The sequence below is a fragment of the Xyrauchen texanus genome, chromosome 5, assembly GCF_025860055.1.
Source record: "Xyrauchen texanus isolate HMW12.3.18 chromosome 5, RBS_HiC_50CHRs, whole genome shotgun sequence".
Taxonomy (NCBI): Eukaryota; Metazoa; Chordata; class Actinopteri; order Cypriniformes; family Catostomidae; genus Xyrauchen; species Xyrauchen texanus.
This window is the reverse complement of record NC_068280.1, coordinates 25751245-25771176: the sequence shown is the minus strand read 5'-3', so window position 1 is coordinate 25771176 and position 19932 is coordinate 25751245. Positions and strand designations below refer to the sequence as shown.

General features: G+C 41.7%; 2 protein-coding genes across 4 annotated transcripts in view; one reads left to right on the top strand and one right to left on the bottom strand.

Annotated features, from left to right (window-relative positions):
* The window catches only part of gpm6ba (glycoprotein M6Ba), a 69928-nt gene extending 62067 nt beyond the window's left edge, over positions 1–7861 (top strand). The window contains exon 7 of one of the 2 annotated variants that reach the window (XM_052126603.1): positions 5707–7861. In XM_052126603.1, coding sequence (XP_051982563.1) covers positions 5707–5856 — 150 coding nt within the window. In that variant the 3' untranslated portion in view covers positions 5857–7861. The other variant, XM_052126604.1, reaches the window with a different exon arrangement.
* A 241-nt stretch (positions 7862–8102) lies between these two features.
* On the bottom strand, positions 8103–19644 carry LOC127643754 (ras-related protein Rab-9A-like). 2 transcript variants are annotated; one of them, XM_052126619.1, is made up of 3 exons: positions 19573–19644; positions 19183–19349; positions 8103–9606 (listed from the first exon to the last, which is right to left on the bottom strand). In XM_052126619.1, the coding sequence occupies exon 3, from the start codon at positions 9568–9570 to the stop codon at positions 8965–8967; it is 606 nt and encodes a 201-aa protein (XP_051982579.1). In that variant the 5' UTR covers positions 9571–9606; positions 19183–19349; positions 19573–19644; the 3' UTR covers positions 8103–8964. The 2 variants fall into 2 exon arrangements, with proteins under 2 accessions (XP_051982579.1, XP_051982578.1); XM_052126618.1 differs by having other exon boundaries at positions 19529–19623.
* Between the last annotated feature and the right edge of the window lie 288 nt (positions 19645–19932).

Here is a 19932-nt window from a genome sequence, read left to right as displayed (position 1 = left end):
GCCACCACCTGGCGGAACTATCCGAGACTCCCGTCCAGGGCCTGAAGGCTTACATCGTCACTGGCGGCTAAGGCCTACGGTGCTGCTGGATGTGCCGCATCCACCCTGCATGTGTAATGTACTGCAGCTTACAATGGCAATGACAAAGATGAGGACGATGAAATAAAGAACCCAAATGCAATTAAATAATAAATGTGAAAACCAAAGGTCCCCTGTGGAGCAGAGGTGGGCCTGGACCGTGGAGTGGAGGCGGGCCTGGACCGTGGAGCAGAGAGGGGACCTGGACCGTGGAGCAGAGGCTTGCTTATGACATAGTATGGTGCAGTCTGGGGCTTGGCTGTGACATGGCATGGAGCAGTCTGAGACATGGCTATAACATGACATGGAGCAGGCTGAGGCATGGCTGTGACATGGTATGGAGCTGGCTGAGGCTTGGCTGTGACATGCATGGAGCAGGCTGAGGCGTGACATGGCATGGAGCAGACTCAGACGTGGCTGTGACATGGCATGGAACAGGGTGACGCGTGGCTGTGACATGGCATGGAGCAGGCTGAGGCGTGACATGGCCTGAAGCAGACTCAGGCGTGACCTCTGTGGTCGGGGGCAAGGACTGAGACTCGGAAACGACCTCTGTGGTCATGAACATGGGCAGAGACTCGGAAACGACCTCTGTGGTCGTGAACGTGGGCAGAAACTTGGAAACGATATCCGGGGTTGTGATCATGGGCAGAGACTTGGAAACGAACTCTGGGGTTGTGAACATGGACAGAGACTTGGAAACGACCTCCATGGTCGTGAACATGGGAAGAGACTTGGAAACGACCTCTGTGGTCGTGAACATGAGCAGAGACTTGGGAGCGACCTCTATGGTCGTGAACGTGGGCAGAAACTTGGAAACGATCTCTGGGGTCGTGATCATGGGCAGAGACTTGGAAATGACCTCCGGGGTCTTATACATGGGCAGAGACTTGGAAACGATCTCTGTGGTCGTGTACATTGGCAGAGACTTGGAAACAAAACACTTTCTCCTCCTCCTCCAAGAGGCCAAAGTTTGCAACGCAGGCCCTGAGATAGATGAGGCTGACAACGCTGGCTCTGGGACGGACGAGCCTGGGAATGCTGGCTCTGGGATGGATGAGGCTTGCAATACTGGCTCTGGGATGGACGAGGCTACCAGCTCGTCAGCCGTGGCAGGCCTGGCCGTTGGCTCGGCCATTTCGTGGAACTCATATTCGGCGGCCATGTTTGGAACTCCGATTCACCGGCCATGTCATGGAACTCTGATTCAGCGGCCATGTCATGGAACTCTGGCTCGGCATCCGCCTCCCCACAGTGAACGTGGAACCAATGATCTGCAGGGCGAGGTTGATATATTGAGCGACGGTGAGGGTACTCTTACCACCTGGCATCAAAATGGAGATTGGCTCATTAAGTCCATATTGAAAACACTTCTTGAGTGCAACCGCATTAAAGTCCACCTGGCTGGCCAAATCACCAAAATCCTCCATATAGTCCCCCAGGGGATGATTCCCCTGACGTAGGCGCAGAAGTTAAACTGCTGGATTCACTATTTGGTCTAGTATTCTGTAACAATGCTGGCACAGACAATGATGAAGACTTCAATGATGGAGTGATGAACACAAGTGCAGATTATTAAACAAAACATGAATTCCAAAAACCCTAACAATAAACGAGAACTAAACATACACATGAACTTGACTTGAACTAGACTTGGCTTTGCTGGACTTGACTTGATTTGACTAGAACAAAACAACAACATTACATTCACAATACTAGACAAGAGACAATGGCAAACATGAGGGCTTAAATACACAGACATTGGGTAAAACAATAACAAGTTAACCAATGAACAGACAGAACTATAAACAAGATAACAAGACTTATAAACTAAAACCAATGACAAACTAAAACTGATAACAACCTAACGAAACAATAAACCAATGAAAACAAGGCACATGAACATGGAGGGAAACATGAAATCACATGAAAAGAGAACCACATGACATGAACAGGAACTAAACTTTTCAAAATAAAAGACATGAAATACATGAACACACATATAAAACATTATAAGCACCACCTTCAGAGTTGAAGTACCTCAACCGCTCTGCCAGTTCTCCGCAACAATGTTGTGGAAGCAGGGCTAGTGAAATGACACTGCACTGTTACATCACAATGTAGTCGATTTTAAAATTATTTTTTGCAGAGTTTTGCAATCTTTTTTTTTAACTGGAGAGGAGGTTTTGTGTTCGTATTTGTAGTACAATGACTTCTTGTATGTCAAAATATCAAGGAATATTACATTCCTAATGACATGACCCCTTTATTTTATCAAGTTAATATATCTTTTTGTGTACATTATTATTATTTTTTTTGGTGAAGCACTGTAAACTGCTATACGTCTAAAAGTTTGGTCTCACCCACTGGTTTGTCTTTTGCTCTCTTCCATTCAGCTCATCTATATGATGGCCACAACATATAACTTTGCTGTGTTGAAGTTTAAGAGCTATGACCACCGTCACACCACTAAGTTTTGAGCCTTTTGAATATAAGAGGGCAACAGCACACTCTGTGAAAGTTGTTCTCAGAGACACAAAGAGAGAGAAAGAGAGAGAGAGAGAGAGAGAGATACAAAATAAGGAGGAGAGAGAGAGAGAGAGAGAGAGAGAAATTGAGTGAGAAAAAGTGTGTAAATGAGAAGAGAAAGAAAAAATAGCTAATGTTACGGCTAATATTACTCTTGTGTAGTTTAATGTAAAAACAATTATTGCCATCGTGTTCCATTCATAATTATGGACATGAGTTGATCTTTTGACAAAAAATGGACAATACATTTCACTGACTTAATGTTTTCAATTAATCTATATATGTGTCCATCTAGGTACAAATTTTTATCACACATAGCATATAGTACAAACCCAGAATCACATAAATGTATAACTGCTTGCTTATTTAGCATTAATTTGAAAATTGCTTTTGGGTACTATGAATTTAACTCTCCTGTCAGTCAAATAAACCTTAAAACTAGGGGAAATTTGTTTTCAATTATTATATTCAACCTTAGGCACCACATAGTCCAGAAGTCAGTCAGATAGAAATGGCAAGTTAAGAATGTAAAATAGATGAGAAGGGAATAATTATGCATTACTCTGTCTTTAAAGATTATAGGAAGGTTGTGTTGATGCTCACAGACTTTTGCATTCACTCTATACTATATGTATATGTAAAGGGTGTGACTATACTTTTTTACTTACACACTCTCATGACCGAATGTTACCGGTGGGACATTTTGCCTGCACTACTGAAATGTCACTTAGATTTATATTCAACTCATCACCCAAATGCCATTGGCTCTTGTGTGTCATATGACCGATCTTATCATGTGAGAATCTAATAGATGTTTTTGACTTCATGGAGCACTGCGCAGATCGATTGGCACCAGACATGAAGCAGTGCATGTGGGTTAGAAATTTTGTCCGGTTTAAGATGGTGCCACCACATGTCATGGAGATATAATCCATTAAAGTACTGTGAGAGCAATTTGAGACCAGCCGTCTGACTCAGCCTGTGCAGGTGCTTCAATTTAAGTGCACAAGCTCTGAATGACAACACAACTTATTCACGATTGGCCAGACTCACAACGTGACAATGGTGACGTTTGTTTCATGGGCTGAGTTTGCAATGGCATACTTCACATAATAATCTTATTACTTCTGCTATATCATTCTATGGCAGAAATAGTAAGTATGGTAAATGCCATTAACATGGTGTTTAATCTGACACCTCCAGTTCCACTAAACTATCACAAAGCTGTGTTCTAAAAACAGTACATCATGTTTATACCATGTTACATTATGTTTATCATAGTAATATCATGTTTATTCAGAAAAACAATTCAAAATACTGACTTAATTGTTATTAAAATAAATAGGCTTTTATTGGACTTTCTTCTTGTACACATAGCAGGCACGGTATCAAGCAGCACATAACATTTTAAAATTAAAAATGTTTCTGTTTATTTTATATAAAATTCAGGCATCTGTAATCTAAATTCCACTTCGTCTGTAATAAAGAAAGCAAACATTGTGTGATCTTAGGTTCAGCACAAAGTGCAAAGTGCAAAGCCGGAGCTTGATGATTCTCTTTTCAACTCCTCCCTTGACCGCAACCAGCAATTCTCGCCGATCAGTTATGCAAGATGCAGTTTAAGTCGAACACACCTACTGTTTGCATGTATTGTCAGGGAGTTAATTTATAGTAATAAATTAATTAAAGTCTTATGCTTTTTTTAATGCTTCTATAAGATTCAGTGATGTTTTTTGTTTGTATTTTGTGCTGTTCTACTTGTTTAAATTCTCAGTGAAAAACTTGTCATACACACACACACACACACACACACACACACCGATCACTTGATGATTATCTAATCAAATGACATAAATATGTATTACTGTGAGGATTAAAAAAAACAAATTAAAATCAGTTCCATTTCTGATTTGTTTATATGTTTCTCTTGACTGCATGAAGATATTTTTCTCAAATCTCTCACTACCTTTAAATATACAACTTAGCTTGCTAAAGCATAAACGTGACTGGATATAAACTAAAGCAAATAGATGGTAATATATTTTATTTAAACATATGGGGAGGACTTGCATGTTTTTTTGTCACATTGTTATAACTGCTTGAGGTTAGCTTTAATGTAAGCGTCCTCTCAGCCTGGTCTGCAAACATACAGCATCAAGTCAAGAAATTAATTACTTTATAATGATATGACAACGTGTACTCTATACATACCATTTAGTTGTTGGTGTTTAAAATCTGCATTGTTCAGCTCCGTGCAGTGTTCCTATGCATTCAACGTGCAGTCACATATGTCAAAACAACCACCATGAGGCATCAGTGATAGTTTTTATTTCGCCTCTAGAAGCCGCTCTCATACGGCAGTGTGTATAACGGCAGCGTGCCCTTCCCAGCCGCTCCAGCACCAGACACAACGGGGGAAAATTATCGCTGTGGATTTTTGACGATAACCAATAGTTCCAGAAATTGTTATCAGTGCCGATTAATCGGCAAAACTGATATACCGGTCGACCTCTAATTTTGATGATACAGGCAAAAAGTCAGTATGGTGACATTTTGGTCATGAGACTCCCCTGTTTTTAACTACTTATGAGATTGTTTTGCATTTGTAGAACTGATTCTAAAAAATACTTTGTCATTCAGTGCCTTTATTGTTAGATTAATCTGACTACTTTAAATGTTTTAATATTCTTTGTATATTGATGAATTTAAACATCATATAGTTTTTTGCCTTTTGTATTATTCTCAAACCAGTGTAGTCTCTGTTTGTGGCAATAATGAGAAATAAACTATTATTGTGCAGAAATCCATTTATTTGACTTTATTTTATAGTTACGGTCAGCCTTTTCTTTTACATTTGTTCTGTGATCAGTAGATTTGTTTAAATCAGCTTCTATGTGCTAACTGCCTTCATGAAATAACCACATGCCATATATTCTCTTCAACTAATATTGATTTGTGTATTTATAGATTTAGAGCAACTAATCGATGCTGTCTTAACTCTAATAGCTGGCTTTGGCTATTTACTTAATTCATGACTAATCCTTCCTTCCTCTGTCTGTCTGTTTGTCTTTCTACTTTCCCCATCTCTTTTGTCCACAGATCCACTACCTGATGATCCTGGCAGCTAACTGGGCCTATATTAAGGGGGCATGTCAGCAGACCCATGCCTACCAGGACATCAAGACCAAGGATGATCAAGAACTGCAGGACGTGCAGTCTCGCTCTAAGGATGGCCTAAACTCTTACTAATAAACAAATCTCCCAGCTCTAATCTGCCCAGCCTCTATATAACCTGCTCTCTAGACCACACACACACACACACACACACACACACACTCTGCTGCAATTACCTGCCACCCTCAGATGAAACGCAGCTCAAACTAACACTGCTAAGCGGTGCACTTTCCTGACCGTGCATCCTAACAGTGGTATAAGTTGGTTATAATCATGATAAAACATGTTTTGGCAAGTTCTTAACATCTGTAAAAAGTGAAATCATCACTCCTGCAGTTAATGAGGTGATAGGATGTATTTGCATGTCCACATCATTAAGACTGTATAAACGTGTGTGTATTATAGTGTCTTTCAATTGATAAAAACTGTATGTACAAGTGTAGAGTCACGGTTATAACTGGGTTATGTTTGGATTTATGATGCATTGTCTCGGTGAAGCACTGCTTATTTCATAGACTAACTCTGCACTAACTCCTCAAAGACATTTTGCAGGAACTTCCATTTGGTGTTTTATACCTATATAAATATACAGTAAATACATGTGTGAAAGTGAATGATTGTTATGTTTTTTGTTTTTTGTTTTTTTGTTTTTTTTTTTTATAATGGGTGCCAGGTTATATATTTAAAATGTCTGTTTATTTAGAATATTTCTCTTTCTTAGATATATGGATTCAGATCTTTTTCCAACTCTGTTCTCTTTCTTACAATTTTTTTGGAGGGGGTGGGGAGATAATACCAGTTCTTGACATATTGCACTAATCTTATAATAGCAAAACAGGTATTAACACACACACACACACACACACGTTGGTGCGGCTATCCTTATAAGGACTCTCCATAGACATGATGATTTTTATACTGTACGAACTATAGATTCTATCCCCTAACCTTCACAAAAACATTTCTGCATTATTACATCATGTAGTATGTTTTTTAAGCGATTTTAATTCTGGGGACACTAGAAATACCCTCATAAACCACATTTATAGCATACTACCCTTGTAAATACCAGATTGTAACCTAAAAATATGTCCTCGTAAACCACCCATACCTGCCCACACACCAGAAAATGTTTCTCTAAAAAAAAAATTCAGAAAGTATTTTATTATTTACTCATAATAATGTCAACTAGATATCACCAGATGCCCTCATCAGCCATACAGATTTGTTATTTTCCATTTTCCTTACATACTTAAAAACAAAAGATGTTTTGTTTATAAATCTAGTATTTTTCAGTCTATAAATAATTGTTCTTATGGCAAGATCGATGTTTACTATGAGTTTTTTTAGACGATTGTGACTCCTCTGTGTGAGTTATTGCTATTTGGATGTGGAACTCTGAAACTGCCATGAAAATGACACGAATTTCATGAATGGATTGTTTTTTCAGTCAAGCAATGCAGCCTTGTTTTTGTAGTGTATCTGTTTGTTTTTGCAGTGTATCTGTTTTTTTCGCTCTTTCTACTACTACTTTTACATCTTAAATCTCTTTTTTATTGTTCTCTCTTTTATGAAAAGTGAAATAATTATTCTCTGTAAATATAAGCATGTAAGTATTGTCCACACATACAACTGTCTTACTACTATTATATGCTGTTTCTTCATGTATGTTAATATATATTAAAGGGACTTCACAGGGATGAGATCATTAATCTATTTGCCCTGTTTTTGAAAAAGAAGTCATGCGCCTGGATGTTCTATTGTTCCCTCATTATTGCATGAAGGAAAGATATTTAATTTTGTTTTGCAGTACTGATGAACTGATGAATCTGATGAACTACAATAGACAGTATTGTCTATTGTAGATAATCCAATGTATGTTAATGGGAATTGTAGTTCTTGATGTTTCATAGTCCATTTTATTTGAAGTCAGATGTTTTATGAATCCTGTACAGTGATTTTTGTAACCTTCTCTAGTAAAACATTTTCTATGATTAATATTAACTGTTTTGTGTTCATTATTCAATAAAAGTAACTGTGCAAAATATGTAGATCATCTGCACCTTGCTGAGATAATAAAAAAAATTGTTGCACATTTCCTTAAAACTTCACTGTTTTAAGGTAACTGATTCGTTTTTTTTAGTCCTACCATGTACTGTTAAATGTGGTTACACCGGGTGTAGGCATGAGGAAACTATATGCCTTAGCATTACCTTTTACTTTACATCACACTAAATTAAAATTATAAAATGAATACTGTATAAAAATATATAAATAACACAATGAAAGGGATTCATTATAATCAAATACTTTTAATTCAGTAGTATGATGTTTCAATTAAATTAATGAATACCCAAATGTGTATATAGGCTGAAATTTTGCACATATGTCAGATGCAAAATCAACATACAGCAACAACAGTATAAATATGGCAAAAGTTCTTCTGTTCAGTTTTTTATATTCAAACATATTTAACAAAACAAAATTACAGATGACATATAAATTATGAGTATCGAGTCATCCAAAGCCCATTGAAAATTAAGTGATGTAACTCAGAAAGGCAATTAAGTGATGTGACTCAGAAAGGCTCATTCCAAAATGGCTTATAATGCAAGATCATCTCCACATCCCAGCCCTTTGAAAATTCAATTCACATAAACAATGTATGATATAAATACATAAAAAAACTAAAACAGACAGTTGCTAAAGGCAATTAAAGCATGTACATTAAGAAGTACTCAGCAAATGAGACAGAAACACAAGTATGTACTAGTGTTCATGAGTACAAAAGCTGACATTTATTTCTCAGTTGTCAAGAACATTAGAATTTGTCTAAGTGCACATAAACTAATTTCTCAATCGCTGTTTGGTTTACTGAGATTCATGATATAAATAAAGCACACAGGAATGTTATCCAGAGCTTTTCAAGTTGACAAAGGAATGTGACACAGAGAGATTATATTAAGTCTCTGCATTAGTGTTCATTAAAGCTATAAAGCTGATTCTGATTCTGCTTGTTCAGAGCAGGACACGTGTGAGATGATGGAGCTCTGTAATGACTGCAATGATACAAAATATGTATCATACTGCACATAAAATGTTTGTCTGGCATCTGTTGTTTAGAACTTGCAGATTTACACATTGTAAACAGTTTTTCAGTTTTGGCCATTTCAATACAGGGCATCAACAACATGTGCCATTCGAGCGAGGCTTCCTGCGCAGGTCAACAGTGTCTGTGAGCAACAGATGCTCTGCGCGATCCTCGGATGCAAGTACACGCCAAACAGCTTCCTCAAAAGCTGCTGGTACATTAGTGGAATCCTTGGCACTTGTCTCGAAGTATGGATGACCACCATTCTCTCTGCACCACCTTTGAGCTTCCTCCATTGACACCTGACGCTCTGTTACATCTACTTTATTCCCTAGAACAACAAATGGGTATTTATCCGGATCCCTGACATCTGCATAGAATGCAAACTCTTTTTTCCAATTGTTGAGGTTAAGGAAACTTTGATTATCATCCACGCTAAATGTAAGCAGACAGCAGTCAGAACCTCGGTAAAAGGGTGTTCGGAGACTTCTAAACCTCTCCTGGCCTGCTGTATCCCAGATCTGTAGGGTGACCGTGTGATTGTCCACCTCTAGCTCTTTGTTTAAAAACTCAACACCGATTGTATGGAATAGATGTGAATCAAACTTGTTGGAGACATAACGGTTCATGAGAGAGGACTTTCCCACGCCACCGTCCCCAAGAAGAATTACCTTCAGCAAAGATGATTTGGTGGACATGATCAAGGAGTTTTAAGGGTCACATCACATAAAGACCTAAAAATGAAAAACAGAATTAGCACGATTGTAATAGAGTTGGGAAATGCAAAGTTATAACAAGTTGACACAGAGTTTTAAAAAAAAATCTGATTTGTTGAAATAAGTAGCTCCCATAGAATTGAAAAAGAACCAGTTTACAAATGATTTTTGTCAGATGTCAGGTAGTCATGAGTACAGACTGCTTCCGGAAACAACATTGTCGTTTTCAGAGTAACCCACTGGTCTAAATTATTTTGAATACCAGTTTTACCTTAAATGAACATAGCTTTGTTACAGTGGATTTTGGCATCTTTCCCCTCTGAAATTGACCACGTTTACATGCACTTAAAAACGGTTTAATCCAGGGTTTTTGCAGAAAGCTATGGAGGACAAAACATGCAAAAATAATAAATAAATACATAAATAAATGTAATAAGAAAATAAAGGAATAAATGTCTTGATAAAACAAATATAATTAGTTTTTAATGAAGTTATTCCTGAATTTATTTTTGTATGACTTTTTTTTCCTTTATTTATTATTTTCTCTTTTTATTTTTATTCTTTAAAAAAAAAAAAAATCTTTCATTTGTTTTTTTTATTATTTATTTATGCATTCATTTATTTTTATATTTATTTATTCCCACATGTATTTATTTCTATATTTAAATATTCCCACATTTATTTATTTTTGTATTTATTCAAAACATTTCTGTCTCTTGTATGATAATGATGTCCTGCTCACCATTAGCTTATTGAAGCGTGTGTTCGATTACTCTTGACTTGTTTTGATGTGACGTCAGGTCATAGCCATATCAAGTGTAAACTATAGCTATTTGTGGGGCTAAAAACATAAGAGCTTAAGTCAATCCAAGATTTATTGGTTATACTACAATCACAAAATAAATGTGGAGCTGTTTCTTCAACAAAACCACAAAATGAGTAAGTTTCATAAATGATATGATTTAACCTTGTCCTTTTCTTTTTTTTTTTCCTGTGTATATAACTTCATATTTTGATGTCTGCAAATCCATACTATTGATTTCTGTTGTTATGATTGTTCATTGTAAAAGACACAACCATGCTTAATTTCCCTGATCGTTTATGTATATACATCTGCAATAAAAAAAATCTACCGCCTCCCTCATTTAAATGTTGCACACAGAAAAGTTAAAATAAATACATGTATAAATAAATACAAATATATGGAAATATATAAATATGGAAATAAATATATGTGGGAATAAATAAATATAACAAATAAATTAACACATAAATAAAAAAATATGAATATTCAAATAAATGAATAAATAATTAAAAGCTAAAAAGAATAAAAATAAAGTTAAAAATAAATATAGAAAATAATAAAGTAATAAAGTCATACAATAATAAATTCAGGAATAAATGTAATTAAAAACTAATTATATTTGTTTTATCAAGACATTTATTCCTTTATTTATTTTTTTATTAATACATTTATTAATTTATTATTTATGCAGGTTTGGGCATCCATAGAAAGCGGCGCAGATCGCCTTAATATTTTTTCTTACGCCGTGAGAACGCAGTTTAACACACAACGGGTTTCTGCCGGAAAACTCAGTTTATGTGGCCACGAAAACGACTCGGTTACTAGCGTAACCTCGGTTCCCTGAGAGGAGGGAACGAGTATTGCGTAAGTAGCTTACGCTATGGGAAAACTCCGTTTCTCGAGAAATATTGAAGTCTTTATGTAAAACGCATTGCAGCTGCACAGCAGACAGCGATGAGCGAGGCAGCTCGGTCATTGGCTGTGCCGCGGCAACTGCTCGAACCAATGACGGGGCGACTCTGAACGCGTGACCAATGGGCGTTCGCGCGCTCAGAGCCTGCCGAAATTAGCATAGGCAGGCTATATAATGGGCACCCCGTCATGCAAGTTCCTTTAGGTTCAATCGACTGAAGCGAACTGACCAAGCACAAGCACGGCAGCTTACGCAATACTCGTTCCCTCCTCTCAGGGAACCGAGGTTACGCTAGTAACCAAGTCGTTCCCTATCGAGAGGTCTCTCCTATTAGCGTAAGTAGCTTACGCTATGGGAACACCATGTAAAACGCCAGTGCGTGCTGACTTCGCTCTATAAAACCAGAGGCAGGTGCCTGAGCTTTAAAGCAAAGTGATTATTCCCCGAGCCGCCAACGGCGAAGCTATATACTGGGATATTACAGAGCGTCCTTGCCCAAGGCGGGCTCTTTGTACAAACACAAGCACACATCTTATGTACTGAGCTTTTTATGTACTGGTACGCATAATAAATCCTCTAAGTCGGTCAGAGACGGACCTTATAAGGGAGGAGGTGATGCCCAGCATACACACACTCTATTCCATTCTATAGTCAGGCTGATAGAATGTTGGAATGCAATGAGGGGACCTGTAGGTTATAAAACCTGATAAATGTCGAAGGCGAGGCCCAGCCTGCCGCCAGACAAATATCTTCAATGGGTATCCCACTCGACCACGCCCACGAGGAGGCCATGCTCCTCGTAGAGTGAGCTCTGATGCCTAAGGGGCATTGAAGGCCCTTGGCTTCATAAGCCAGCGCTATAGCATCCACTATCCAGCCGATATTCTTTGCTTTGAGACAGCGAGACCCTTAGTTCGGCCGCCAAAGCATACGAATAATTGTTCCGCTCTGTCTGAACAGGGCAGAACGCTCCAAATATACTCTGAGCGCCCTGACCGGCAGAGTAAATTTGCGTCGCCTTCATCTGCTGGGGACGATAAGCTGCCAGAGATATCACCTGTGCTCTGAAGGGTGTAGAGAGCACTTTAGGAAAATACCCGTGCTTTGGCCTAAGGACAACTCTGCAGTCGTTAGGTCCAAATTCCAGGCAAGCAGCGATTGATGACAGCACGTGCAGGTCGCCCACTCTTTTAACTGAAGCGAGCGCCAGCAAGAGCGCGGTTTTGAGCGAGAGCTGCTTAAGGTGCACGGTTCGGAGAGGTTCGAACGGGGCACCCTTGAGTGCGTCCAGGACCGTGGCCAGGTCCCAGATCGGCACCGAAGGTGGGCGAGGAGGGTTCATCCTCCTAGCGCCTCTTAGGAAACGAACGATCACATCGCTTTTCCCTAATGAATGTCCTTTATCAGGATTGTGTGACGCCGCTATGGCAGCCACATAGACTTTGAGCGTGGAGGGTGTGCGCCCGCCTCCAGCAGCTCCTGCAAAAAGGCGAGTACACTTGGTATCTCGCGACGCTTTGGGGTTCAAACTCTTGGTATCACACCAGTCACTGAACACTTTCCACTTTCGGGCATACAAGCCCTCGTAGAGGGCGCCAGCTCAGTAATGGTTCTCAAAACTCCACTGGGGAGGTTCTCGGAACCCGCTGAGGGGCCATGCATGCAGGGCCCACAGATCGGGCGGGATGAAGAATCATCCCGCTGGCCTGTCCGAGGAGGTCTTGCCTCAGCGGAATCGGCCATGGGGCAGATTGCATCATCTGTATCAGTTCTGGAAACCACGCCTGGTTTTTCCAGAGTGGGGCTACCAGGAGCACTGCACACTTCACCTCCTGATCCGACTGATGACCTGAGGTAGCATCAGCGATCGGGGAAAAGCATACAAGGGGCTGCTCGGCCAAACTTGGGCGAGCGGTCCGTGCTTTTTGAGAAGAAGAGAGGGCAGTGCTGCGTTTCCTTGGAGGCGTAAGAGGTCGACCTCTGCCTCGCCAAAGGTTTGCCATAACCACTGAACCATCAGAGGGTGGAGAGACCATTCTCCTGGGAGAACCTTGTCTCTGGATAGCATGTCCGCTCCTTGGTTCAGGACACCTGGCACGCGGCGCTGCCCTTAGCGAAGCGCAGGTGGTGTTGTGACTATAGGATGAGCTCCCTGGCCATAGGGTGCAGGGAGCTCGACCTGAGTCCACCTTGGCGATTTATACACTAAACTACCGCCATGTTGTCCGCTCGACCAGGACGTGTTCGCTTTTTAGGTACGGAAGCAGGGCTCTGAGAGCCAAGGCGACCGCTTTCATTTCCAGACAGTTTATGTGTAGGCGCTTTTCCGGGTTTGACCAAAACCCGGAGACAGGCCTGCCCTCGTAAAGGGCCCCCCATCCTATTTTGTCATGATCATTTTTCTCCGCGTACTCACGTCAAGACTCACGCCGGTTTGATACCAGTTGATGGCTTTCCAGGGCGTCAGGGCTTTTATACAGCCGTGATTCGCTCTGATCAAAAAGTGGCCCGAGCGCCACGCGTGAGTGGGGACACGGCTCTTGAGCCAGCGCTGGAGAGGACGCATGTGCAACAATCCTAGCTGGAGTACAGCTGATGCCGAGGCCATGAGACCGAAAGCATTCTTTGAAATCGCTTGACGGGGCGCGCGCTACCGCTCTGAACGATGTTGCAAGGCGTCGAATAGAGAGCGCCGCTCTGATGAGAGGTGCGCTGTCATCTGCACTGAGTCTAGCACTATTCCCAGAAAAGAGATATTCTGGCTGGGGATAACACGCTTTTGCAAAATTGATTCTCAGACCCAGGCATTCTAGATGGCTGATAATCCAAGATCTGTGCGTCATTAACTGGTCCTCTGATTGTGCTATGATTAGCCAATCGTCGAGGTAATTCAGTATTCGCGACTCCCGCTGTCTCAGGGGAAAGTGCCGCGTCCATACATTTCGTGAATGTACGGGGCCAATGATAGGCCGAATAGTAGTACTGTGTACTGGTATGACTGTCCCTCAAAGCTGAATCTCAGAAAGGGCCTGTGATGAGGCGCTATCGAATGTGAAAGTAAGCGCCTTTCAAATCCACTGATAGAAACCAATCCCCGGGCTGAACTTGCGCGAGGATATGTTTGGTTGTTAACATTCTGAACGAGCGTAATCATTAAAGCTTTGTTCAGATGTCTGAGATCCAGGATGGGGCGAAGGCCACCGCCCTTTTTCGACGAGAAAATAGCGGCTGTAAAAAGCCGCCTCGCTCAAAGAGGGAGGAACAGTTTCTATAGCGCCCTTCTCTATCAGTTTGAGCACCTCGGTGCGTAGAACATGTGACACATCTTTTCTCACTTTCGTCTCGACCACCGCTGAAAAGCGGGGTGGTCTGCGAGCGAACTGAAGTGAGTATCCGTGTTTTATTATGTTCAAAACCCATTTCGGCATGTCGGGGATTTTTTCCCAGGCTTCTGCTCACACAGATATGGGCTGAATGCTGGCTGGGGGCGTGTCGCAGTGACGTATGGGCCCCACCGGCAAATAGCTTTGTGCTAACACAGAGTCTACGGCTCTCAGAGCAGCCGTATTGAGTGCCGAGTGCAGGGGTGCGTGTGAGAGTACAGGCACATGCGCTATCTCCGAGATGCTCACAGCATGAGTCGGAGAGATGCTTGAAACTGTATGAACAGTGTTTTGGGGTGGGGGTGCATACATCATAATAGGCACGCGCGCCACATTCATAAAGCTTTCCGCGATTTAGCGGGGAGTTTCTTGCTCACAGCATTGCATCTGTGATGCTTGCGGCATGAAATAGAGAGCTGTTTGAAACTGTATGGCTAGCTGTGTGTAGGGGTGCATGCAGTACAGCAGGCACGCGCGCTACACTTATAGTATTTCCCGTTTTTACTGGGGAATTGTTTATAACTGTGGGAACAGTGCTTGTGTGTAGTGGTGCATACATGACAATAGGCACACGATCTACATTTTTGGGACATCCAGCCTGAACTGGGGAGGTATTTGGCACTGTTTGGACAGTATTGATATGTGGGAATGCGCACTTTAGTGTGGACATGTGAACCCTTAGTGACACAGGCAGAAAATGACTCTTTTCGTGATTTCTGTGTGTCGCCGTAAAAACGGCGCTTGATTGCAGGTGAGCGAAGTTTTATGACTGGCCCATTGACTGCTGTATAGACATTTCCAACCGCCTGTAAGGGGACTGGGTAATGTTTTAGATGTTTGAGAGAGAGCGGTCCGGCTTTTGTGAGACACGTACTTCTCTTTTTCTTCCTGTTGCTAGGAAGACTTACGAGGGTCCGTGTTCAGAGTGATTCTGGGCCGAGGACCTCGTTGCTCGTGCGGCTTTCTTCGCCAGCGGAACGCGAGCGGCGCCGAAGCGCCCTTTTCAGGTCTGCTCTTCGGCTGGGAGACGGGCGGCTCTGCCCTGGCTCGCTGCTGCTGCTGGGGCGGTTTCTGAGACCAGCTGGAGCGCTTGGGCAGGAAGTGATGCATAGCTTGCGAATCCTTCCGAGCCTCAGTGAAGCGCCAGTGAATTCTCTCACCGCCGGTCCGAACAGGCCGCTTGGAGTGACAGGCACGCCAAGAAATGGTGCCTTATCCGCGTCCTTCATCTCCGCTAGCGTTAGCCACAGATGGCGCTCAAGGACGGTCAAATTAGCCATGGCCCGCCGATGGATTGGGCGGTGGCCTTTGTGGCTCGCAGGGCTACGTCCGTAGCGCTGCGCAGGTCCTTGAAAGCCTCGGGTTCAGGTACAGACTCGTCCATGGTGCGGAGGAGTTTGGCCTGAAAAACTTGTAGGACCGCCATCGAATGCAGCGCTGACGCAGCTTGGCCGGCGGCGGCGTATGCGCGACCGGCGAGAGCTGAGATGGTTCTGCAGGGCTTCGAGGGGTGAGAAGCTCTGGCCTTCCATCCAGCAGTGGAGGGTGGGCATAGATGTTTGGCCACGGTCTCCTCGAGGGGCAGGGTTGCCTCGTAGCCTCTTTCTCTCGCGCCGTCCACTGAGGAGAGCGAGGAAGAAAAAGAAGGCTTTAGGCGAGCAGTGCGGGGCTTTCCACGACTTTGTGAGCTCGTCGTGGACGTCAGGGAAGAAAGGAGAGGGTCTCTGTCGGGGGGCCTGCCGGCGCTCTGCAGGAACCACTGGCCCAGCCGGCTGCGGGCGGGTTCTTCCGGGGAAGACCAGTCGAGCCAGAGGTCTTCCACGGCTTTTGACAGGATACGGACGATTTCCGAGTCCATGCTGGTGCCCGCGCTCGTGTCCGCTGATGTCGATGGCGCGGGGTCAAACGAGCCCGGCCAGTCATCGGATGCAGCGTCAAGAGAGAGGCTGTCATCCTTTCCATCGTCGTCCCCTGATGTGCCGAACGAGTGCGCAGCTCGGCGAGGCCCAAGGAGTCACATTCAATGGGCCACGCAGAAGCGACTCCTTGGGCCTCGCATTCGGGGCATCCGCCCTGAATGAGTGCAGCTTCTGCGTGGTCCAGACCCAGGCAGCGAGTGCAGATGATGTGCCGATCTCCGTCGTGAAGAGGGCCTCTGCACGAGGCGCAGGCTGAAGGCATTTGAAACAACGCCTTGGAAAATTACTCTTTTACTTTTAAAAGCGTCGCGGGGCGAGCGCTTGCAGTAAAGGATATGCGATGCGCGCCGGATGGCGTAGCAGAAGGCTTCGAAGGCGGCTGAAGGCGCCGGTCTTCGCTGAAGGAGATTAAATCTAAAGGAACTCGCATGACGGGGTGCCCATTATATAGCCTGCCTATGCTAATTTCGGCAGGCTCTGAGCGCTGGACGCGTAGGCGCCGCCCATTGGTCGCGTGCTCAGAGTCGCCCCATCATTGGTTCGAGCAGTTGCCGCGGCACAGCCAATGACCGAGCTGCCTCGCTCATCGCTGTCTGCTGTGCAGCTGCAATGCGTTTTACATAAAGACTTCAATATTTCTCGAGAAACTGAGTTTTCCCATAGCGTAAGCTACTTACGCAATAGGAGAGACCTCTCGATAGGGAACGCATATTACAGTTTTTTGAAGAGTGATCTTCTATACCGTGATAACAGTCTCCGCGCGTTTACCACTGGAGAGAACGTCACGATCAACAAGTGTGTTACGACAGTAAATCACGATTTGCGAATGTTATACAAATTAATGGGGAGAGCCGTAAACTGACACCTACCTGTCGCAAAAATGTCTGTGACATTTCTTATTAAACAGTAATTTTATCGTAGTAAACTCCACAGATAGTTTTTCCAAGAGGATAATTTCGTGTTAAAAATGTTGAAGATTAGCGGACAGGCAGTCAATTCATTAAGTGATGAGCCGTTTCCTCACAAAAGCAGTTTTTTCAGCACACTGAAGCATCTCCTCATAGACATCCATAAAAATGTCTATGGGACTGCTATTTTATGCTAAGCTTGTAGGCTCAATTTGATATGTGTTCTGACATCACTATTGCTACGAAGCAACTGAAAAGTCTTCCTTGGATACCATGTTTATTATTTACACAAGCGTCGCGGGGAAATTACGTTGCTTGCTGTCGCTTTCTGGTGTCCATGTAAACGTAGTCAAAAATTGAATGCCATTTTGTTGTAATATTTTTGATGTTTGCTTAATAAAAAAAAAAATTAAAAAAAAAAAAATGCAAACGTAGTTCCATTAAGCCTATGCCATATTCCGTTCGAGGATTTTACCATCCACTGTGAGAGCCATGGAGGGCTAAAACGTGTGTGGAAATTCATTTTGAAGCGATCATACATTATGGATCATGATTGTTCTTTCACTACAGTAACTATCGTTTAACCTTGGTATTTAGTTAAATTATAGTTACCACACAAATAACCATGCTACACCAACTACTACAGTATTATTGTAAAAAAAAAAAAAATGGTTATTACAATATCACTTTAGTAAAACCATGGTTAACTATTTTATTGTAGCTATTATTTCTTAGCAACAATTTCCCACAAACTCATTATAAGAAACATGTCACCTTTAGATATGTTATTTTAGTGTGGATTTACTCCAGAGGCCGTTTCTCTGATTTTCTATCATTACCTCTACAAGGCACTCATTCCTCTTGTTTGAATGAGCCTTGTGACGGCGCAACGCTGCTTGTCTCTTTCAGCATTTGAGCATGTTAAGATGAGAGGATGAAGAAATAGTTATTTGCCGATACAGCATAATCATTTTTATTTCACTTTGAAGCTTGTGATTATTTTTCATGTTCATGGTAACCAAATAACAATATCCCTAGTTAAAAAAACAAAAGTTAGAATCACATTTTTTTTATGTGTGAGGATCTATTTTTTTTATACAACATTAGCCTAATATCAGAAGTATCGATAGCCTACTTTAGGATCGATCCGCCCATCCCTACGCAGAAAGCAAGGAGCCACTGTTTAAATCGAAGTTCGACTTGTTACAACCCTTTAACATGATAATTATATTTACAGAATTCAGTGAGACTGAAAATGAATGTCTGAATATTCCAAATAATTGTAAGAAGTAAAGGAGTTTGATAGACAGAACAGCCATGACGTAGCCTATTTAAAAGCAAAAATAAAACAGTGCGATATCTGCAGCTCATTCCTCTACAACAAATAGCCTACGTCAGTTCATACAACGTAGGTTCGATAGCCAAGGATTTTAAGAGGTGACTGTTTCATCCCCATCAAAAAAACAAACAAACAACAACAAAAACAGTTGTGACAAATCACCATTACAATGTAACAAAATTAAAGTGGCGTTCAACCGGCAGATGTTCGCACTGCTATTTCAACGTCATTTCTTTTTGTATAATGTATACAAATGCTATTCGTTAAATTTAAGATATTTGGCGTTAGGTACAGACAGTTGGTTAAAAAAAGAAAAGAATACATTACCGTTGATACAAATCGAATGTCGAAGTGTCTTAGCAGCAGCGACATCCCTTAAAGTAAAACATCATGCTCCACTGGACGAATGGAGAGTCTCCAAGACATTGCGCCCCCGGGCTGACCAAACATGCTACTGAGGCTCATATGACAAAGTACTCATTTTTAAGACAGGCCTGTAACATGAAATCGATTATTAAAACAAACAACACCGAGATTAATTCAGTTAATTTCATAACCGAGAGAAGCATAATAGGCCTACAATAAACACTGACTGAAAACGAAATTAATTCTATTTGCAGTACCTCTTTTCCCTAATATTTGGGTTGGCATAGGATATATAAGGCTTACTTACTATTAACTATCTTTCTTTGACAACAGTATCAAGAAGTCACTAACCAAATACTGCACGTGCTCTAGTTCTACAGCATAAAATCTGCTGTCACTTGATCACAAAATACACCGCAGCACTAAATCAACATCCCATTACATCATAATAACGTAATCTCAATTACAATCAATTATTAATTTGCCTCATGCTAAATCATTGAATGTTTTAATGAATAGCTAAGAGTATAAATGCAACAAAGGTCCAAGTTAAATTTCTGTAACCCCTTTGAATCACCAAACCAAAGAGGTTACAGAATTATATGCAAATAATTACAAATATATTTCTCATGTGGACCTTTACATATTCAAGACATATCTGAATTCATCTAAATGCTTACTTGATTTATACAAGTAAATAGCAGCAAACGT